The sequence below is a fragment of the Rhinolophus sinicus genome, chromosome 15, assembly GCF_057876585.1.
Source record: "Rhinolophus sinicus isolate RSI-liver-muscle chromosome 15, RSI-T2T, whole genome shotgun sequence".
Lineage (NCBI taxonomy): Eukaryota > Metazoa > Chordata > Mammalia > Chiroptera > Rhinolophidae > Rhinolophus > Rhinolophus sinicus.
The window spans coordinates 78,729,400-78,752,314 of NC_142515.1; the positions used below are offsets into that span (position 1 = coordinate 78,729,400).

The following is a 22,915-nucleotide window of genomic DNA, read 5'->3' on the forward strand; positions in this document are numbered from 1 at the left end:
TCCTGTTTGCAGGGGACAGAGGCTCCTGGAAATGAAACACCCCTGTCCCAACCATGGTTGGTGTTCTGGATAAAGTGACTGTCGTGGCTGCAATGACTCCCTCTGCTTTCTGCTAACAGTTTAGTTCCTCACCCACCTTTGGTGACCGCCTCCAATCCCGCTCTCCCAGCGTGAGGAGGACCCCCTTCTTACTGTGCTTCTTGGGGACCATAGCAGAATGTCCGTCCATAGAAAGGAAGATCGACTTTTTCTCATCAATCCAGTGCACTCAATTCAATAAAGGATGATGAAGGAGGAGCGGGAGGAAAAGGAAAAAGGAGGAGGGGGGGAGGAGGAGGAGGAGGAGAAGGAGAAGAGGGAGAAGAGGGAGAAAACTTTCCAGATATGCCAAAGGCTGACATGTTTTAACCACCTCGCCCAGCACTTCAGATGCCCTGATGATCAAACTAAGGAACAAAAGGGTCATCTGCCCTGGCGGGTGGGAGCCCAAATCAAAAACACTCTATCAATCACCCGAAGACCAATTCAGGAAATAAAGAAGCGGAGACTTGGAGTAAATATTTCATTGGTCATGATGATCAAAAAGATGATGGTTAACACACACACACTCAGACCTCATCCCACCTGTTGCAGGGCTGAAGCAACACCTGTGGGTCCCCACCCCCTTGCTAGGCATCTCTGGCCACAGGCTGCAGCCACTACCCCCACCCACCCCACCCCTGTCCCACCCCCAGGACTCAGCCCTTCACTCGGTCTTCTACTGCTCTGTTTTCAACTTCCCTCAACACGGTGCCTGGACGCTCATGGTAAACAAAAGCCGAGGACTTGACCTGAGTTTGCGGTAGGCAGGGTTGCAATGTCCGTGAGTCCTCCATCTCCCTTTCCCCACCTCTCTCCTCTCCCCTCTCCCACCCCATCATTGTTCCCCAGAAACAAATAGGATGGCTTCACTGGTCAATTCTTTACATGTACAAACACCAAAAGCAGAGGAAACACCCCTGGCCACCCCCCTCCCCCCAAACCCCAGTGCTGGGAGAGCAGCCGGCGGCGGGCGAGGCTGCCTCGGGAACTGTGGAGCTGCTGGAGTTGTCCAGCTGTTCTGGAAACTTCTCTGGCCTCTGGGCTTTACCTGGAGGCCTCTTCCTTCAGCTCCTTGTTTTTCCGCACCTCTTCTGCGTGCTTGTCCTGAGAGGGAAGAGAGGGAAAAGGGCACGTCACCCCGGGAGGAAAAAGGGAGGTGGAACAAGAGAACCCAAAGAATGGCCGCCACTGGAAGTGAAGAGCAGGGTCTCAAGGCGTCCTGAGAAGGGGCAGAAGGTAGCAGGTGAGACTGGCAGGAGGCAGGTCATCAAGCCTGCTGGTCTGTCTCCAGGGAGCTCAGTGACAGGGGCCAACCTGCTGTGGGAGACGCACCTCACAGCAAGCGCAGGGCCCACCAGCCTCTCCCTCCCTCACCTGCCCATCCTGGGGGTTGCACTGAATTGTGCTGCTCGATGTAATAGAAGGAGTCACTCAGGGTGGCCGCTGGAGGAACAGGCAGAATAGACAGGCCTCATTGCAAGCGTCCCCTACACACACATGCAACTTGACTGCTGCTTTTATTTCTTGCCCATCTCCTTCTGAGAGCTAGCTTGCACCAAGCTAAGCCCCTTGGTGAAAGATGGGGGCTCTGAAAGTGTAAATGGACTGAAGAACTTTTGGAAATGTCCAACTCCAAACGGTGAGCTTTCTTACAAGTGTATTAAGAGAACCCTCTTTTGTTTCACATCGTAATCAAGCCAAAAGATGGGATCTGACTTCAAAGCCCTATCAGCTGTGACCTTGAGCAACTCAACTTCACTGATCGGCCTCAGTTCTCTGGTCCTGAAAGAGAAGGGCATGCATGGGAGACTCTTACCTTTAGAATTCTGCGATTTTAATGTTCACCTGTCGGGCTTATCATGGTCTGCCTTACATTACGACTTATTCATTGTGTATATGTATATCCAGGTACTCTATGTGGTGACTTCCTTGTGGGCAGGGAGCAGGCCTTGTTCTTCTTGGTAACCCCCAGTTCCTTCTATAGCTCCTTGCGTATAGTAGGTGCTTAATAAATATTGTCTGTGCCAGACTCTGGCATCCACCCAAATAGCATCACATCACACGAAAACTCAGCCTGGGCAGGACCCCTGAGGCAGTCCAGGTTCTCAGAATATACCTTAAACTACAAATCTGTCCCTGGAGAGACCCTAGAATTTTCCATGCTTCTGGGAAGGAATGGGGAATGTTACATCAAAGGCAGTGGTTCTTAGCCTTGCTATGTATCAGTAGGACCTAGGAAGGTATTAAACTGAAGGTCCTCAGGCACCATCCCTAGAGAGCCAGCGTGAGTAGGTCTGGGGTGAGTAGGCCCTCCTCTTATAGGGCTTTGAAGTCAGATATCTGTAGCGTGAAACTTGACACCAGGTGAGTCTGCTGCAGGTGGCCAGTGACCCACACAAATACGGACACAGAGGTATTGTTGAAGATGCACCTGGCCTGAGGCAGGGCAGAAACGACACACCTATATTGTTTTACCTTTTGCTTTCAGGTGGGGAATGATAAATAGAGGTCAAAATGCCCAGGGAGAGATGCCCATTCAAGTTTCTGCTCTGACATCTTGCTTCTTTGAGTCTTACCTGACCTCCAAAGCTATTACCCCAGACCGTGAGCCTTCCCAATCTCTCCATTTTGGAATCTACCTCCATGCCCAGGTGAGCTCACTGGACACAACCCAGGGTTTCTGGACTCCCTTTCCATGGCCTCCAATGGCCACCTCTCTGACAAAAGGCTGGCAGGACGATTATGGGCTGATCTTCCTTAAACAAGCATGGAAAGAACCACCAGTTTGTAGCCAAAGAACTGAGTTCTAGTCCCAGTAACACTGCTCAGTGGCGGTGTGACCCTGGGCAAGTCATTTGACCTTCTCTGACATGGTTTCCTCAATGATAAAATAAGGATAACACCTCTCCCGCTTACCTCATGGACTGGTTGTGAGGCTAGGTGTATGGTGAAATTGAAGTGTTTTACAATCTTTCAAATGCCATGTCATGGCTCTAGTCTTCATTGTTTCCTCTGGGTTCTTCCTGAGAGCCCATGCCCCATCCTATCCCAACCCAAGATTTTTTTCCTATAAGAGTTTGCTCCTAACCATCCCTCTGGATAACTGGGAAAGCCTTGAATCATACCCAGATCACTTCCCTTCCGTCTAACACGTGGTGGAGGCCTTGCTGCCCCCAGAAGGATGGAGTCTATGAGAGGAGGGGCTGCCCCATGCTGGTTAGCTGCAGGGTCTATGCAACATTCAGGTCCCCGTGAAGAAACCAGATCTTTCTAGCAGCTCTTTTGAAGTGCCTGAGAGTCTAGGTGGATGGGCAGGGAGGAGCGGGGACCACGCTGCTCACCATGGGACGAGGCCACCGATCGGGTCCCCGGAGTCACCGCGCAGCAGGCGGCTCCTGGAAATGAAACACAGAGCTGGAGCCCTCCCCGGAGCTGCAGGAGAAACTGGGGCAGCCTTGAGACTCGGGAAATGAGGCCATCATGTTCTCAGCAGAACGGGCTGTTACTCTGCTGACACGTGGGACCAACCCCAGTCTCTCATGTTTCTCATATTCAGGTGACACCGTTTAGTTTATTGACAAAAGGCAGCATCTTGGAAAGACCTGTGACTCCCTCAGTCCATGTCAAGAGATTTGGAGAAAATTATGTTTTCTGCTCAATGGGCAGCTCAGCGCATCATGCCCTTGGCTTAGAGCCAAGAGCTCAAGTCAGCATCTTCCAGTGAATTGAACCAGTCCATTCAAGGACGAAGCCAGGAGTGTACAACTGCTTGTTTATCCCTCCTCCTTTGCATCAGGCAGGCTTTCTCTAGATGATAAGAGGTCTAATTGCCCTAAGATAATAAGAAATTTCAATTGTGTAGCTGTGCAGCACATCCCCCAGGGAATGCCAGCGCTCAGTTTGTGTTTCTTGTCTGTGATTCCCCAAAGCATCCCTTGGAACTCGTGAAGTACCCAGCCTGACAGAAATACCCCCATTCCTGCCTGACGCTGCTTGCTCCCTGAAATGACATATAAATCCGTTATACTTGCCACAGAAGGAAGAGAGTATCCCAGGAGTCTCCTCGCTGATCCAAGACCACTTACCTTCTCTTGCAGCCGTTCCAACATGGCAGCAAGGTGAGCCTCCCGGTTCTCCTTATTAGATTCCATCTTCTGGGCTAGTTTTTCCTTGGCCATCTTGATGAAGTTGTTGTTTTCCTCAATGGCTTTTTGGATCACCTCCCGCTCATGTTCTCGTTTCTCTGCCAGATGCTTCAGGAGCTCAGCTTCCTGGTACTGGGGAAGTACAAAGGCAGAAAGAGACCCTTGAAGGTGAGCAGAGCAGGGATATTTTTACCATCACGACCTAAAAGCTCCACACCCAGAACACACCCCTCCCTCAGCTGCGTCTCTGGTCCATTAGCAGGAAGCATAGACACTTCCTGGGTTCTCCCACCACACATTCAGTTGTCTTTTTCTCATTGCCATCATTCATTCATTCACTCATTCACAAATACTAAGTGACCATATACCATGTGCCAGGCACTATTCTAACAACTTGGGGAAGAAAAAAGTATAGTACAGATAAGATATTCATAAGTAATTCTAACCCAGACTAGCATGTGACGTATGTCTTAAGAGGTAGAGAGGAAGTGCTGTAGGGACTCAAGGGAGGAGATTATTTTCTGCTTGAAAGATGAAGAAAGCTTATACAAAGATGGCGTCAGAGTTGGGCCCTACAGAATTAATGGGAAACATGGCAGGCACACCAACTAAGGAGCCCTTTCTTTTTAAAGATTTTATTGGGGAAGGGGAACAGGACTTTATTGGGGAACAGTGTGTACTTCCAGGCCTTTTTTTTCCAAGTCAAGTTGTTGTCCTTTCAATCTTAGTTGTGGAGGGTGCTGTTCAGCTTCAAGTTGTTGTCCTTTCAGTCTTAGTTGTGGAGGGCGCAGCTCAGCTCCAGGTCCAGTTGCCCTTGCTAGTTGCAGGGGGCACAGCCCGCCATCTCTTGTGGGAGTCGAACTGGCAACCTTGTGGTTGAGAGGACTCACTCCAACCAACTGAGCCATCTGGGAGCTCAGCGGCAGCTCAGCTCAAGGTGCCGTGTTCAATCTTAGTTGTAGGGGGCGCTGCCCACCATCCCTTGGGGGACTCGAGGAGTTGAACTGGCAACCTTGTGGTTGAGAGCTCACTGACCCATGTGACCCATGTGGGAATCGAACCGGCAGCCTTCGGAGTTAGGAGCATGGAGCTCTAACCGCCTGAGCCACTGGGCCAGCCCCAGGATCCCTTTCTTAATTGTCTAGACTTTCCTTAAATCTTCAGTGCTTGTCTATGGCTCACTCTTGTCACTGTACATATAAGGCCACCTCTTGGAGGTATGTAATGCAGTGCCTTATCCTCCTAACCAAACTGTAAGCTCCTAGAGATGAGGGACTTCTACTTCTTTGTTTTGCTCAGTGGTGCCTCATGCTCTGCCTTGCACATGGGAGGTGCTGTTTTAAGTATGTGTGGGTTGGTGGTAACCTTACCCAGCTCAGGGCCACCACCTATCTTCTCCAGCTCCCTCCCCCTCCTGCTGAAATGGAAAGAAGAAAGCACAGCACTTACCTTTCTTCGCTCCTCAGCTGCTTCTAGTTTCTTCTGTATCTCTTCCAGTGATGGATCTCGCCGTCTGGGTAGGGAGGCATTGAACTCGGGCACCCCATCAAAGGAAGGCGGCTTCAGGATGACTTCGAAGGACTGGCCTGAGGTGCACTTGTTCAGCTCAATGACTTCCATGTCAGAGATTACACACCAGTTCAGGTCCACTGTGTCTGCTGCAGAGAGCAGAAAAGGGGCTGCTCACCCCCTGAAGACTACACGGGCACCCATAAAGCATGCACACATACGTAGGAGATCTGGGGTCCCCAAGGCAAACCAATGACCAGGGTTCTAGGTCTGTCCTGAACATGACACCTGGGGTCAGTGGGCTCTGATGGGGCTGGTGGTTGGTAGCCACAGTGGCGTCTCAGGTTGCCAGTTTAGAGTCCCAGGATATGTGTTTTCTAATAATGGCTGTAGCAGCTGCTTTTGCTTTTGCTTCTGCCACAAGGTTCCTCTCATAGTTGAGCTCTTACTCAAATTGTCATCTATGGTGGCTGAGAGTGGTACATTTACCCACCACCCACCACCCGTCCACTCTCCAACCCACTACCAGTCTGATGGCTCAGCCTGTTGACACCTCTCCCCCTCTCCCTCCTACCCTGCTCTCTTCTTTCTCTCCAGTCAGCACTGTCTTTCCGCTGGCTTTGATCTTTTCTCCTACACTGTCTCCCACACCAGCCTAAACAACAGAGAAAAACAGTCTCAGGTAACCCGAGCACCTCCAGTTCTCATTTCCAGACCAAACCCATCCCTTTCTTTGAACCCCCAGGAAATTCAGAGGCGGCCTGTGCCCCGAGCACCCCTAATCAGGACGTGGTCATCCGGGGCTCCCTGCTCGCATCCTGGGACACGGTGTCCTGGGAACCTGTCAGCACGGCTATCACAGAGCGTCCCTGGGTGGCTGCAGGTGCAAGTCGTCTGCCCACCTCTGGACTCTCCCAGAGCGTTTTCTACCATTCGCGCAGGAGACTTGGCGACCGTGGAATCTAGCAGTTTACACCTGTCTTGCCTCCTCTTCTAGTCTAGGTGTTCCGGGGGAGCATAAGCTCTGCTTCACTTCTCCATCTTCCTCAGCACCCATTGTTCAGTGAATGAACAAAAGCTAAAATCAAGAGCTCTCTGCAGCAGCTCTATTCAGACCTTCCCCTGCTGCCTGCTCCCCCAGGCCTAGCCCCACGCCTGCCATCACCGGCTGCCTAGACCCTCAGAGTTAGCTGCAGTGGTTTTACTGGCTCGGGGAGAGAAAAGGTGCTGTGAGGAGGAGGCGGTCAGGAAATTGAGGTAGGGGGTGCTGTACTCATGAATGCGAGCCACGGGACCTCTCCAGCCATTACTCTCCCAACGACAGCCCTCACTTACCTTCATATTTATAGGATGACTTATTCAGGGGGTCGGCCAGGAAGCAGGAGCAGAACAAGGACACCAACGGGAGTTCCTTCATCTTCTCTTTGTAGGCTGCGGAAACACCCAGGAGGTGAAAATGCTCTCTCCTCCTAGTCTCAGAGCCAGCAGCCCTGTGAGGCTGGATGCCCAAGCAGCTGGGGGTCCCCAGGTTCCACAGAGGCACCCAGACCTACCCTTTGGCTGGGGACCCCCTCTTTGCCCCAAGTGAGCCTCTTTAGGAGTCCTGTGTGTGATTTGGACCCGCTTCTGTCACCTATGAGAACCTGAGCCTTCCAGAGCACCCAGATGACACCATCTTTCCCTCAGTGCATCGTCTTCCTTCACAGTGTGAAATGCAAAATGTCCAGAGAAAGACCCCCAGCACCAGCGCTTTCACCCCAGCCTAGCACCCTGGACTCAGCTCTCTCCCCACACTTGCCTAGGATGTTCAGCCGGCAGGAAATCCACACTCCATTTTACTCAAAGTACTTGGCAGTGCTTCCCTGAAGGGTAAGGAAGCTCACCCCCATCCTTTTGGTCTCACCCTTCCCTGGGTGGTGAGCTCAGCCTGTGAGCCTTCCCTGACCTTCCCAGTGCAGTGGTCACAGCCAGAGGGGCTGGTGTCCACGAGGACACCATGGAACGGTACCACCACCATTGTCTAGTCTTCCTGTGCCTGGGGAGGATTTGCAAACCAGAAGGTCACGAATCAGAGCTGACGTGTCGACGGCCAGCCCACTGCCACCCTGGCACTGTGCTCCTGGCAGGACCCACCTCCCCCACAGCCTTGGGGCAGCACACCATTTTTAAAGCCCAGGCACACTCAGGCTCTCTCAGCTTAACGCTCAGCGCGCTGCCCTGGCACTCTCCTCCTCATTTTCTTTTCCAAATTAAAAACATAATTAACTGCAAGAATAATACATGTGTATTGTAAAAACTTTTAAAACACACGAGCAAAAGGAAGGAGAGCTCGGCTGGGGTCCCACCCACTGTCTAGAGATAACCAATCTTAACTCTTGGCTGTCATTCCCATCCGTCTTTTTTTCTGTGAGTGTGTAAGTACTTATATGCATGTACAGAAATACCCTGTGCTTTGGTGCCCCCGTCACGTACATGGTTTTATACCTACCAGCCAGGGTCATGTTTTCTGGAATGTGAGAGCTGAATCCAACTGAAAGCCACAGATGAGGTCTGTCACCAGCTCAGGACACTGTCATAAGTCTGAGAAAAAGAGAGTATTTTACCGCTGACGGGTTATTCCCATAAGGAAAGTCTTTACACAAGCGGGGCAAGAACCCCAAGAGATGCCTCATCCCCACACCTACTCTCTCTTTCCCAGACACCAGCCACCTCTCCCACATCACCCCAGTCAAGTTCAGCTTCCATGGGCTAATGATAGTTTCTTAATTGGCTCCCAATCTCAAGCCCCCTGAGTGTGCAGACATGGGTTTCCCCAAACTGTATGAATCAAAGGGTGCTCATCTGTCTCCCTGCATAGCTCACTGGTCTGGCCCAAAGCAAGGATGAGGGTGAGAGATTAATCTTAAATCCAAATTACATGGGAGACATTCACAAAATAACTGTGTTGTGAATCTCTGCCTACACCCACACGGAGCTTCCTTCCACAGCAGCCCATTCCGATATGGGTGAGAGGGGACTGGACACAGGATGTCCAAATACCCCTTCATATGCCCTCTCACTCCCTTCCCTCCAAGAACCACTGCCCTAAGCATTCCTTGATTCCCAGGTAAGATGGCCTCTGACAATGAGAAGAATGAACGGTCTTAAGGAATGATGTCATCATAACGTGGTCAGTGCAGATATGGTGATTGGTGTGCGGGTGACCGTGGGAGTACAGAGAAGGGACTCTGTACTCTGCAGGAGGACGGGGGAGCCAGGGAAGGCTCCCTGGTATTAACAGCACCTAAACTGAGTCTTACATTAGGCAGGAGACAGTAGGGAGGGCATTCTGCTAAAAATAGTACATACAAGGGGCAGGGCTGAGAAGGCTTGGTGTCTATGAGGATCTCAAGCTGGTTGATGCTGGACCAGAAAGTGTGAAGGAGAAGCAGGTGGAAACAAGAGGCAAGGAGTGAGCAGATCAGAGAGTGTCTGGCGGATGGTAGGTAATGGGCCTGTACTGACGGCTACTATTCATTCGATGGAGTGAGAAATAGCAGTGAGTGGCTGTCACAACCACTTGATCCTTGACCACTGTGATGGTTAACTTCTGTGTCAACTTGACTGGGCTGAGGGATGCCCACATAGCTGGTAAAACATTGTTTTTCATGTGTCTGTAAGAATGTCTCTGAAAGAAATTAACATTTGAGTCGATAGACTGAGCAAAGATGGCCCTCCCCAGTGAGGGTGGGCCTCATGCATTCTGTTGAGGACCTGAGTATAACAAAAAGGCAGAGAAAGGGCAAATTTGCTCTCTGCTTGAGCTGGGACCTCCATATTCTTCTGCCCTCGGACATGGGTAAGCTCCTGGTTCCGGGGCCTTCTGACTGAATGGAATGATACCACCAGCTTTCCTGGGCTTCCAGCTTGCAGATGGCTCCTCATGGGCCTTCTCAGCCTGCATCATTGCAGGAGCCAATCCCTCAAAATACATTTCTCTCAATGTATCTATCTATGTCTATAGCTATATTTATGTCTATATCTGTCTATATCTATCTATCCTATTTGTTCTGTCCCTCTGGAGAACCCTGACTAACAGTTACCTCAGTGGTCGCTGTGCCAGTGGAGAGGGGCGTGAGCCTACAGCTTCCCTGCCTGCATCCTCATGACACAAAGAGACCCTGAGGCTGATGTAGAAGCCCTTTCCCTCCTACATGAAATGTTTTCCCTCAGGGACCAGCATTCCTACTGGCTGGGGACAGCAGGAGAGGGGATGGGAGCAGTGGGCTGAGCCTCAGCTTTAGGGCTCGCCCTGAATGGAGTCAGACAAACACTTCATCTCTCTTACTAGCTGTCACAAGTCAATTCACAGGCCTGACGTTGCATTCCGGAGCCCCCTTAATTCTGCCCCGAGTCGTATAAATTAAATGAGAGCTGCCTATGTACAGCCTCCAGCAGAAAGGGGGTGCTTAATAAAAATGTTCCTTTCGGTGCCTTTCCTTTGCCTGTTTCATCAGGGTGGCTACCAGTTACCACATGCCTGCTTCAGCGTCATTACCCCTGGTTCTCACCAGCCCTGCAAGTAAGGACTATTGTCCCCATTTGCAGATGAGGAAACGGAGGCTCCGAGGATTTTTGCGCTTGCAGCTAGAAAGTGAAAGCGCAGAGACTTGAAGCCGGGTCAGCGGGCCTTAGAGGGCTCTGTCCCGCAGCGTCTCCTCAGTCTTCTCCTTGTGCTTTGGAGCCAGAGGCGCCTTCCACATCCCTCCCAGTGCAGCACAATGGGCCTCTCTCCTCAGAGTCAAGTTGATCCTGATAGTACCAGTGAATCCCTGAACAGGGAGGTGGGCCTGCGTGCCTGGGTGCGACGTCCCTGGTCAGGAGGCCACATTCTACACAGTCTCCACTCACTACCAGGCTGATAGCTGAGGCAGCTGCCAGAGGGAGCCCTTGCCAGGAGAGGGAGTGGCCTCAGACTTTAATGTAGGTACTGGAGTAGAAGTGGGGTCCAAATAGGTGAAGGGAGATAGAGGACACCTTGAAAAAGAAGGGAGACTGAGCTGAGCTTCTTCTAAAGGAGTGGCATTAGGGACCATGCCCCTCAGCCTGAGCTGGGCATAATAATTAAGACCCTACACTCACAGGGCACTTGACAGTCCCTGTCATCTGCATTTGCACGAGGCTGGGCTAGGCCGACAAGACAGGCATCATCAGCTTTGTTTTCAGATGAACCTGGGGCTCAGAGAAGGTAAGATTTTTGGCTAAGGTCACACAGCTAGTTGGTGGTAGAGCTGGCTCTAGGAGCCAGGTCTTCTGACTTGTAAGCTCTTCCCTGTGGCCAGTGGAGGGACTAGATGTTAACTGCTGGTTCCTCCATGGTCCTGGGGACTCCAGGAAAGGCAATCTGGCCTGAGGATATGACTTAATTAAAACATGTAATGAGTGCTTTCTATAATTCTCTGGAAGATACTGGGCTAGGAGTTTTAGGAGCAGGAGGAACCAGGTAGAGAACACAAGTCCAAGGGGCACAGAAGGAAGACCAGGGCAGGGCACAGGAGACATCCTAGAGATGGACAGAGGTATGTATGGCCAAGGGATTTGTAACTGAGAAAACTCAGTTTCACAGGGTTGGAATCTGCATAATTAAAAATATGTATTTAGAGAGCATCTATTGTGTGACAAATGTATTCACTTTAATTTTCATAATAACTTTGTGACATAGGAATTACTATCCCTGCCATGTAGATGTGGGAGTTGAGGCTCGGACAGGCTAAGTGACATTTCCAAGGCCATTCAGTGTGGCGGGTTGAATGGTGTCCCCCTCCATAAGGTATATCCACGTTCTAACCCCTGCAACTTGTGAATGTAACTTTATTTGGAAAGGGTCTTTGCAGATTTAACTAAGTCAAGGATATCGAGACAAAATCGTTTTATCTTACCTGGCATGTAAATCTAATGACAGTCGTCCTTATAAGAGACATACAGAGGAAAGACACACAGAGAGAAGGAGGCCATGCAAAGATGGAGGCAGAGATTGGAGTGAGACTACCATAGGGCAAGAAAGCCTGGAGCTACCAGAAGCCACCAGAGTTTTGGAAGGGAGTATGGCCCTGCTGATACCTGGATTTTGGACTTTCAGACACCAAAACAGTGAGAAAATGAATTTCTGTTATTTTAAGCCTCTCAAGTGTGTGGTAATTTGTTACAGCAGTCATAAGAAACTAATGCACTCAGGAAATGACAGAGCCAGGGTTCAAACCCATGATTCTTTCACCGGATCTCATCTACCAGTGTTTATATATACAGTCTGATGTTTTCCTCAAGATACTATTAATAGGTGTACCTTTGGGCACATGGGGCCCTTATAAATCCTCAGGCCAATAGTTACATCACTTCTATGGCACTCAAACCCAAAAAATGTTGCTGCCCATCGAACATTGTGAGAAAGGATGTAAGGGAGCAGGGGGGAGGGCAAGACTCTTCTGGAAGGCCCAGCCACACAAAAATGGCCCTAGGCCATTGGCTGGTGGCAGCCACAGCAGGGAGCCTGACTTTATTGCTCGTTGACCTGTGGCATCAGTGTTGGGTAGGGCCGGTCACACTGCCTCTCCAGCACTCAGCCTGGCTGTGAGAACTCCATGTTGTCTTCTGGGTTAGACCTGGACTGAAGTCACACCACTCAGAGGCTCTAGTTACGCTAACCCATGTCCTGGAAGCCCTTCAGAACAGCTCTTAGGTCTCTGTTCTCCCATGTTGGACACCAACCACCCAAGTCATTTTCCTGGGCATGTCCCATCAACCCTAAGGCCCACACACTAGTCCTAGTCCTAGAGGCCTGGGCCCTACATGTTTCTCATGGTGCTGTGAAACCTGTTAATGGCTTGGTGGCTTCAGTCATGTTGTCATGCCTGCAACACACACAACGCAGCGGGACCACCAGGCCTATCCTGGGACTTCCAGAGAGGGGGCAGTAAGGGTGTTATTGCCCAAGAGAACAGAATGCCAGGAATTCCCAGAGGAAAGATGAAGGTTAAGAGACAATGGAGGCCAAAGTAGGCTTGAGGCCACGGGGACAGGCCCATCAGAGGGAGATTCCAGGGAGGGCATCAGACATCATAGCATCATAGGATAAAACCCCATGCAGAAGCAAAGCTCTGGCTCTCCCACAGGCTCCTTGCATGTGCTCCGTTACGGCAGAGGCCAATCCCAGGCCTTGGGTTGCCCCTACGGAAGATCAGCAAACTGATCGCATTCAGCAGGAGCAAAGATCCAAAGGGCCCCCGACTGAAGGTCGATCATAGTCACTCAGGATATAACCACAGAACCAGGGCTGGAGCTCAGGACCGTGGTCTCCTGACTCCTGCCCAGTGCTCCCTCCCAAGGACTTCTGATGGATGTAGACGACAGGCGGGGCCTCCCTGAGCAGCCCAGCGCTGTCAGTCACTGATCCAGCATGGCATGTGCTGTCAGTCACTGATCCAGCATGGCAGGTGGTAAGAGAACTCAAGCTTCAGATGGCAAAGGTGAGAGTATGATAGGTTCTTACGCACGTTAGATTCTGCAACGCCTCTCGTCTTACGATGCCTCTAAACTCGACTGTACGCTGTGCATGTGACTGGGTTTTATTGTGGGACAGAGAGGAGTGCGCTGGGCTGCATGCAGGGTGCTTTGAGACTGATTGCTGGAATAAGAACGGGAAGATCAGAGACCTCTAGACCAGGGAAAGAGTTTGCACTTTATCTTCTGTTCAGTAGGAAGCCACTGACATCTTTTGAACACGGGGAGAGGAAATGGTGATGGTAAGATAATAGCAATAATAATAGCCACCACTCATTGAGCCCTTGCTTTGTACCACAGACATTATCTCCATTTATTCTATGAAGTTCTTTTATAATGAAGAGATGGGAGCTTAATTACACCATATCCGACAGGTAGTAAGGGGCCAAGCTGGGATTTCCATCCTACAGCTTGGCTTTGTCTTTAGGTTATGCTACTAGTGCAAAAGACTCATCCGGCAGCATGAGCTGGGGCAAAGATGAGGAGGAGGAGGCTGGAAGCCAAGGCCAGGTCGAAAGTGATGAGGACCTGCTTAGAACGAGTCCCACCATGGACTGTTGGCAGCCCACCCATGACTGCTTTCCTGTTTGCAAACCGATTCCATACCTTTCTTTCCCCCAGCTCCAGCCTCCGAGAGTCTGTATATGGCAAAGCGAGTAATCACACATTTTTCCTGATGGATGGATCCATTAGCATAATTAGTAAAATTAATTCGTTAGCGATAGCCCCACCAAGAAGAGATAAGACATAGAATGAGTAACTTTTGATTGGGGGTGGGGATGGCTGATAGCAAAGGTCTAGAGCAGTGGTGTCCAAACTTTTTTCAACGTTTTTCATCAAGGGCCATATGAGGTAAAATACACAAACAGCCGGGCCACTCACTCGAGGTGAAGTACGTGTTGCCTCACTTGGTTTATTTAAGTAAACTAAATATAATTTGGGAATTTGCTGCGGGCCAATTAAAAATGGATTGTGGGCTGCAGTTGGCCTGCGGGCCGCAGTTTGGACACCCCTGGTCTAGACTAAAGGCTATTGACTGAAGAGGGATCTCATGGGTCCCTCAGTTTCCTCGAGAACATCAGAATGTCAGAGATGGAGAGAACTAGCAATCACGAGCCAATGGTTCTCAACTACGGGCAGCCTCCCTCCCAGAAAAGCCGTGGGACTTTTTGATGGGCACTGGACTGGAGATCCTATAGGCATTTGCTGGGCAGGGGCCAGATAGGCTAAGCATCGTGCATTGCACACAACCAACAACAACTGTCCCTTCCAAAATTCCAATAGCCTCCTCCCCGGTGACCAAAGCTCCTGAGGTCACACTGAGTTGGTGGCAGAGATGAGAGCAGAATCCAAGCCTCTGGATTTCAGCGTCTGTGCTCTGCCTTCATGCTGATCCCTTCTCTCCCCCCCACACGACAGTGTGAGGGAACAGCCCTCCAGGGGACCCCCTCAGAGCAGCAATGAGAAGAGGAGGCTACAGAAGGGACACCACAGCAGACGGATGGATTTCTGTGACCAGAGAGAATGAGTCAGACTGCCAGGCTTTCTGTAACGCCGTCAATGAGCTGCTGACAGAGAAATGCAACCAGTTCTCAAATGCTAAATGGCCATTGATTGGGTGCATACCTGACCTCCTGTGGCACCTCTGACAGTTGGCCCGAGGGAGCAAGCATTTTGTCACTGCAAGAAATGCCCAGATAATGCCACCAGGATGTGTGCATCCCATGTGGACTATTTCTGAGGGCTAAGAAGCTAATGCAAATCTAAGTCGTTTGAATAGCGTGATCCCTGCCAAATGTGATCAGAGACACTCTAGGAAGTCTGCACAGAACCGGGGCATGAAAGCAATGAGTCTGACCCACGTCCTCTGACCGCAAGCAGCACAGGAAGGTGACTCTTTAGGTCCATGCCAATTAACAGTCTTTTTAAAAGTCCTGTTGAAGTTATATTTTTACGTGAAATAAGCTGCACCATCTACTTAAATGTCATGGAATCATAACTCTGTGCAATAACCCTGGGTATTTCATGGCAACCGGAAGGCTCTGATTAGCACCCATATGTCTTTATTTGGATTTTTTTTTTTAAGAGGTACATTATTTTTTCATGAATGTGGTTTTCATTCTTTGCACAATATTTATTGAATATTAAGTTCTGTGCCAAGCCTTTGGCTAGGTTTTCAAAGAACCACAGGGTTTTTTGATGATGAAAAAGTGAAACAGGTCCCCTGGGTGGGAATTTGGAGCCTCTGGAAATTTCACAGGTGCTGTGTGGGCCTTCGGCAAGTCCCTGGCAGTCACAGGGACCATGTTATAAAGGGAGAGGGGTGGGTATTAGATCACAGGCCGAGGGCTAGAGAGAGACACACAGAGGGAAACGGGACAAAGCAGAGCAGCGTGTGATTCACTAGCATTGAGGGACTAGAGCTTGTCTAATCACTCCTCTCTGGTTTGCTTCTAAACCTTCATGAGGAAAAGCTGACGGGAGCCGAGGTCAAGAGCAACTTCCAGCCAATACCTAACAGGCTTCAGTTGTGCTTCTAGGAAATAAGGAGGGGTTCCCTGTTGTCAAACGCAGGGCTGAGTCTGAGAGGCCCCTTGAGGTAACAGCTACATTGAGAGGCAAGCCAGAGAAGGAAAATTAAGCCAGGAAAATTGACAGCCCCAAATAATCCACAGTGATGGCATTTTCTGGGCTATTTTTATTTCGAGTCTATATATATATATATAAGAATCAAAATATTGGAAGTTCAAGGGCACAGACTTCTATTCAGTGTCACTGGATGGAATTGCAAGGCTTTGTGACCCAGGTAGCGCATGGGGTCCTGGGGTCGAAGCACTGGAATAAGCCTGTGTCACATTACTCTTAGTCACAACAGTGGGAATATTTCATAGTGTTTTACAGTTTAGCAGGCACTTTCATATACATATATGCATATGTGCATTTTATGTGTATATGTAATGTTTTAATTACAAACATATTAACATCATATTTCAGAACATGTATGTGACAGAAAAGAAATGAAATCCCTGTCATCTTGTTACTTTTTGCTATTGGTATTTTGGTATTTCCTTGTAGTTTTTTTCTTATGCCTATTATTTATAATATGGAGGTATATATATATATATATATATATATATATATATATATATATATTCATTTTATTCTCCCAAATTCCTATGAAATAGATACTGTTATACCTATGCGACTGGTCAATTCACGTAAGTGATTTGATTGGTCCAAAGTCATACAAGTAGAAAATGAGGAAATGAGATTTGAACCCAAGTCTTCTTCCATCAAAGCCCATGATGTTTTCAGTAAAGTCTCATGGTACTTCCTCAAATCCAAGGCCAAGCATAAATGGAAGCAAGATAGATGATTGCTTAGGGCGTGTGTTTGCAGAGTACACAAAGGCTCATCTATTCCAAATCTGCCTCTCAACTACGGGTGGTCTTAAAATGGTGCTTAAAATTCTCACCCTCTAGCTCTCCTTTGTGTCAGGCACTGCCTCAGAAAGCCCCTGTTAAAATGCACATGTATGACCTGCCAAGTGTAACAAATGAAATAATTTTCATATCAGCAGAGCACAAGCAATAGAATCTGCAGACATTTTCAGGAGTCAACCTCTCTGCCCACAGATGGGTGGAGCCACAGAGATCTCTAGCATTCTCAGTTCCCACCCTTTTTCAGATGAAGAGAGAGAGGGCTGATTATGTTCTGTGCCTTTATTAAGATTAAGCCTGAGTCACACAGCCAGTGGCCAGGCCTGCATTTAGCTACCTAAAGGGAGACTCTTATCTTTTGACATAATACTCTTGTTTTCTTTGTACTTTCATTCTTCTCCAATGCTTTGTAAGTTTTACATCTTGTTTTTATCTTTAAGTTAGAATCATTTATACCTATATTTCACTATATTAAGAATTAAACAGTAGCTAACAGTTTTCTCTGTGTGAGATGAGAGATTTAGTATAGTTTTACTTCCTTGCCCTACGAATCTTCTGGTTTCGTCACAATGATCTAAATTTTCAGTTCTGGATTGCCGTTATCGATTTCTTTCTTACATTTCATTCAACAAATACAGAGGGTACCAAAAAAATGTATACACATTTTAAGCAAGGAAAAAACTGTGTTAAAATTACGCGGAGGGTAACCACTTTGACCACCTCTTGTAATTGCAGAAGTCAAACGTGACTTGTATTCATCTTTTGTTATCAGTATATATTGAGTATTACAATTTTAATAGTTTTTTCCTTCCTTAAAATGTGTATATATATTTTTGGCTCCCTCTGTATTTATTGAGAGCCTACTATATGCTCTATGGGAGATGCTAGGAAGGAAAATGATGAATTTAATAGACATCTTCCCTAGTCTGAAGTCATTTGACAATTGCATTTAGTTTTGTAAACGTGTTGATTATGATTAGATGACTCTAAATTCTAGTGTTTTCTTTTTTCGTGACTGTTATCAATATCCTTTTTGAACTTGAATTCTCTAATATGATTTAAAAATTTTTTTCAAAAAAGTATGAGCTAGACTACTACTCCTGGAGTCATGTTTTTCTAGGAAGGACTCTTGTCGAGTCCTTAATTCCGGTTTGGTGGCAGGTGCAGAAGACAGACCTGTCCCAGCATCACTAGTCAAGTTGTGTTTGCTCTGTCAGCAGACAGAGCCTTTCCACTTGTTTCCACGTGGAGTAGTCCTCCCCTAGCCACGGGGAATAAGCGCGAAGACCCCCAGTCAATGCCTGAAAGTGTAGATAGCACCGAACACTATATATATATATATATATATATATATATATATATATATATATATATATATATATATATATATAATGTTTTAATGTTTTTCCTATTCATACATACCTTTGCCCTTAAAGGAAGCACTTTCTGGCTTCTCTTTGGCATATCGGAACTGCCAGCATCACTACCCTTGCGCTTTGGGGCCATTATTAAGGAAAATAAGGGTGACTTGGATACAAGCTGGGATACCTCGGCAGTCTATGTGGTAAGCGAGCCAGCCACTAAGTAACTAGTGGGAGGGGCAAGGACACAGAGTGGAGACACTGGACAAAGGGATGAGCCACATCCCGCGCAGGACAGAGGCGGACGGCGTGAGAGTTCAGCATGCTACTCAGAACAGTGCATACGTTAAAATGTATGAACCCTTCATTTCTGGAATTTTCCATTTAATATTTTCAGACTACTATTGACTGAGAGTAACTGAAACTGTGGAACGCGAAACCACCGATGAGGGGTGGGGACTACTGTGCTCAGTTTGAATCTTGCTCCCAGCCCGGTCTGGATTTCTGGGCACCAACACCCAAATGATCCACTGGAACTCTGCGTTCGGCCCATCCCCCTTCCCCTCCCCCACGGGGTCTTTCACCCTAGAGTCTATGCTCAGATTGCCTGTGCCCTGTCATAAATTAGGCCAACCACCAGACTCCTGCCCCTTCTGATCGTTCTGTCTTCCTGCCTCCCACCACCTACCTCTGACAGCAGGACCCTAAGGGGTGGACACCCTGCTGGCTGTCAGTTATAATTGATGAAAAAGGCCAGTGAGCTTGATGGAGAAGAAGAAGGGTGTATGGGGAGGTGGGGTGTAATATAACTACATCTGTGTGTCTGTCTATCTTCCTAGTGGAGACTGAAAATGCAAAAACCTGTAAAAATCCTTTTTAAATGGCAGGAGAGATTTTTTTTTTTCCTTACTCCTCTCCAAAAAATAAAACAGAAAAAGTAACCTTTTCCAGACTATCACATCTCTAAATATAGCAAATTCTAACTTAATAAGCAAACGAAATTGTACATGATGAATGTTTATTTCCCAAGCCATTGAGAGAGAGAGAGAGAGAGAGAGAGAGAGAGAGAGAGAGAGAGAGAGAGAGAGAGAGAGTTTGGTTCCCTACAGGGCATTATAAAAATTACATTTTGCATATTTTATAATTTTCTCCAAAATTTCTATCTTCCCCCCAAAAAAGTCTCATTTCTACCCACCCATGACTTCAAAATCTCTGGGAATTCTATGTCTCCAAAGGGGAATCTCCAGGTAAATAGGAAATAATATAAAAACATCAAGCGAAATTAGGGAGAGGATCTTAAGGGCTCAGGAAAAATTAAGCCTTTCTTTGCTTATGACCTTGATGTTTTAAATATCCAATTGTTTAAAATCAGGAAGATCTGCATTTTCCCCTTCTTTCTACATGGTTGGGTTAGGGTAGATACTATCTTCTCTCTCCTCTCTCTCCCTCCATTCCTCCCTTCTTCCTTCTTTGCTCTCTATCCCTGGTTCCTGTTCTACTGCCTTACTCTCTGGATCTCTGTTCATCAATCTTTGCTACTCTGTTTTAAATCTCATCAGTTGGCCCACTCTGTCCTATTGGGCAAATGTGGTTAAAACGGCCTGGTCGGATGAGAGAGGGCAGCCAACCTTGCTTGGCTCTTGGATTTCTTTTCTGGAGCCAAATGAAACCTAGACATTCAGCCAAAGCTACAAGACACTCCCACTACTCCACCACCAATTGTGTGTCTGCTCAACAGTCTGCTCAGGGGACCACACTTGTCTCTCTTTGATGGGCCCTTTAGAATAAGTATCTCCCGAAAGAGACATAGTTTTCCATGTAAGACAATACTTGGGTTTGGGGCACTTATGTTGTACCTGATAATAGGGACACCTATGAACAAGACAGTTCTCATTTCAAGAAGTTCATGCTCTACAACATGAAACTTGAGGACATTATGCTCAGTGAAATAAGCCAGTCGCAAAAGGACAAATACTGCAGGATTCCACTCACATGTCAAATTCATAGAGACACAATCAGAATGGTAACCGCCAGGGGCTGGGGGGAGGGGAGTTATTGTTTAATGGGTACGGGGTTTGGAAAAAGGCGAACAGTCCTGGAGATGGACTGTGATGATGGTCACACAACAATGTGAATGTACTTAATGCCACTGAACTGGACACTTAACAATGGTTATAATGGCAAATTGCATATTGTGTGTATTTTATCACAACTGAAAATGAAAAAATATAAAAATACATCCACGGTCCAGGAAGTGTTATCTATAGATTTCCAGTCTTATAGTTAGAAAAAGGAAGGTTTTTCACCCCAATGTTTCTAAAACCTTTTTCTTACTGGAACCCACAATAAAGAGCTACATTTTAATATAATAATCTGGTATGTATATGTCACGATACTGACATGTATATGGTCACTGATACCCACACATACAGGCAGACAGACGTGCACACACATGAATATACATGTAACTGAAACATAAACATAAATATATAACTAAAAAATGGTACAGGAAACATTGTTTACTCTACTATATGGGATGTGTTCTGACTTTTTTTTCTACACTATTTTATCCCATCTTATTAAAAAAAAAATACCAGTTACAATCCACAAGTTGATTTCATAATCCACTAATGGGTCTCAATCAGCAGTCTGAAAAGCATTCATCTAGACCAGTCTTTAACACAATGCAAAAATCTCTTCTCTAGCTACCCTGCTGTGTGGTCATCCAACTTCTGATTTGAATGCCTTCTGTGATGGGGAACTCACTCCTTACAATGCTCTATGGTGGCTCTATCTAACAATTAAAGATCTTCACCCACTCCAAACCTGTCCCAGAAAGGCTGGGACCCACGGACAGGGGCTCAGGAGCTGGTGATGAAAGTCGGCTTCAAGGAGGGGCGAAGGCATAGTTCCAGAAAGCAAGGTGGGAGCTTGGGGTAAGCTGAGGAGAGGGGCTGGGCTGGCCCTAGAGGATAGGGCAATGTCCCTGGGAGACTGGAGCTTTCCCCTCTGCCTCCTCATCGCTTGCTCCAGCACTATGATTATTTCCTCATCTGACAGATGATCTCATCCCCCTGGCACCCAGACTCCCCGCCTATAGGAGAGGTTTCATTCCCCCTAGAGGGGCCTCAGCAGAGACAGTTTCCCCCACCTTCCTGCTAAACCTCCTACCGTCCCTGCAGGACTCCAGCAGGCCACCACTGGCCATCCTTCCTGCAATTCTTTTGGTTTTGAAACATGGGGCGTGCCTGCCCCGGTGTTCCAACAAGCAGCCTGAATATTTCGGAGCCTTCCAAGGAGTTCAGGAGACCTGCCTGCCCTTTCTCAGGACAATGGGACTCTTCCACACCTGCCTGTGTCTTCCTGGGAGGAATAAAACAAAGACAGCACCACCATGTGGGGACAGAGCTGGCCACTGGACAGCAAATCCCTGGGTCCCACATGAGAAGAGGACAGTGCCTAAACTCCAGGTGAAAGTGGCGGGCTGAGCAAAGAGGGTCCTGGCTCGGCCACAGGCAGCGACCAGGGCGTGGCAGTTGTGGGTCCCCGCAGTTTGCAGCTTTACAGCCAGCCACCCTGCGCAGGTAGGATAAGGCTGACCTCAGGGTGGGGCGGGGTGAGGAAGAGGTGGTGATCTCACTGCATCTTTAGAACCAAGAGAAAAAAGTAAGCCAGTATAGATAGAGAAGAAAGAAAAGGACAATACAATGGGAAAAGGAGAGGAGAAAAGCCGGGGCTGAGAAAGGAAATGTAAAACACAGGGCAGCTTCTCGCTGGAAAAGGGTCTGGGGGTCAGAGCCAGCTGCAGGGAAGCTGGACTCTGAACAAAACCTTTCTCCCTCATCAACAAAACATTTTTAGGCAGAAAAAAGCTCACCGTGGACATCTGACCCAGACGATTCCTGCCTGTCCTCTCTCTCCTGAGCTCTGGAATGGAAGAAACGCCTGTAGCCCACCCTCACCCCTCTGCTAAGCATTCTTTTCTCCTCACCCCGTTTACCCTAGAATTTGACAAAGTTTAATTGATTGAGTGAAACCAAAAGGCAACACAATAGGTGTCAGACCCCTGCTGCTTTTCCTCTGTGCCGCTGCTGTTTTGTTTCGTTTTTTCCTTTAAAAAACCTCAAATAATTTGCATATCATTTCTACTTACCTGCAGTCCGGTTAGAAGCGAGCTGCTTCCTTCCTCACTCCCTCAATTAGTAGTACCCTGGGCTTCTCTCCACATCAGCACCGCAGATCAGCTCTTGCCATGACATCACCTCTGAGCTCTGTGATTGGCCAACAGTGGGTTGCTTGGCAATTGGACAGTCTCCTCTGGCGGACCAGGGATTGCCTGAGTGAGTAACTCTTCGCAGGCCAGGGAGTGGAAGATGATGTCAGACAAATAGCCTGCTTTCCATGCTGCCCGTGAAGCTGGGGAACCAGCGGGTGAGAGTGGGGATGAAGAAAGAAGAGGGAGTGGTACGGAAAGGTGGGGGTGAAGGCACAGCTTGTAAGTTAAGCCACCCAGTGAAAGAGAGCGCCTGGAGAGGGGGGATGATGAATGATTTCCAGCATCTTTAGCTCTTTCAGATCTGGGGGTGGGAGAGGATGGGATCTAGGGGAGAAATCAGAAAGCACAGATGAATCCTAAATATAGCTTCCCGGAGGGCTTGGTGCCTGATTCCAGCTCTGTCAGAAGGGCTGGTGGGTTTGAACAGTGACTCAGAAGGCAAGGAGGGGCTGCCGCACCCCAGGGCTTGGAGCTGGGGAGGGCGCTGCCAGAGCTCCCAGGGGGGCAGGGCTTCCCTCTGGCCACTTCGCTGTGACATTGGCCTCACCTGTGCTGTGGCTATTGGCC

General features: G+C 48.3%; 1 protein-coding gene across 4 annotated transcripts; it reads right to left on the reverse strand.

Annotated features, from left to right (window-relative positions):
• Positions 1 to 548: 548 nt before the first annotated feature.
• On the reverse strand, positions 549 to 22,364 carry STMN4 (stathmin 4). Of its 4 annotated transcripts, XM_074337773.2 has the most exons (8): positions 22,226 to 22,364; positions 8,224 to 8,315; positions 7,071 to 7,166; positions 6,310 to 6,390; positions 5,676 to 5,884; positions 4,167 to 4,358; positions 3,423 to 3,476; positions 549 to 1,185 (listed from the first exon to the last, which is right to left on the reverse strand). In XM_074337773.2, the coding sequence occupies exons 2-7, from the start codon at positions 8,234 to 8,236 to the stop codon at positions 3,456 to 3,458; spliced, it is 612 nt and encodes a 203-aa protein (XP_074193874.1). In that variant the 5' UTR covers positions 8,237 to 8,315; positions 22,226 to 22,364; the 3' UTR covers positions 549 to 1,185; positions 3,423 to 3,455. The 4 variants fall into 4 exon arrangements, with proteins under 4 accessions (XP_074193874.1, XP_074193875.1, XP_019571008.1 ...); XM_074337774.2 differs by lacking the exon at positions 6,310 to 6,390; XM_019715449.3 differs by lacking the exon at positions 3,423 to 3,476.
• Positions 22,365 to 22,915: the final 551 nt, after the last annotated feature.

Coding starts and splice junctions, on each gene's coding strand:
- STMN4 (XM_019715449.3), bottom strand. Junction 4,359..5,675: donor CAGCTGAGGAGCGAAGAAAG/GTAAGTGCTGTG, acceptor GTACTTCCCCAG/TACCAGGAAGCTGAGCTCCT. Junction 1,186..4,166: donor TGGAACGGCTGCAAGAGAAG/GTAAGTGGTCTT, acceptor CTTCCCTCTCAG/GACAAGCACGCAGAAGAGGT.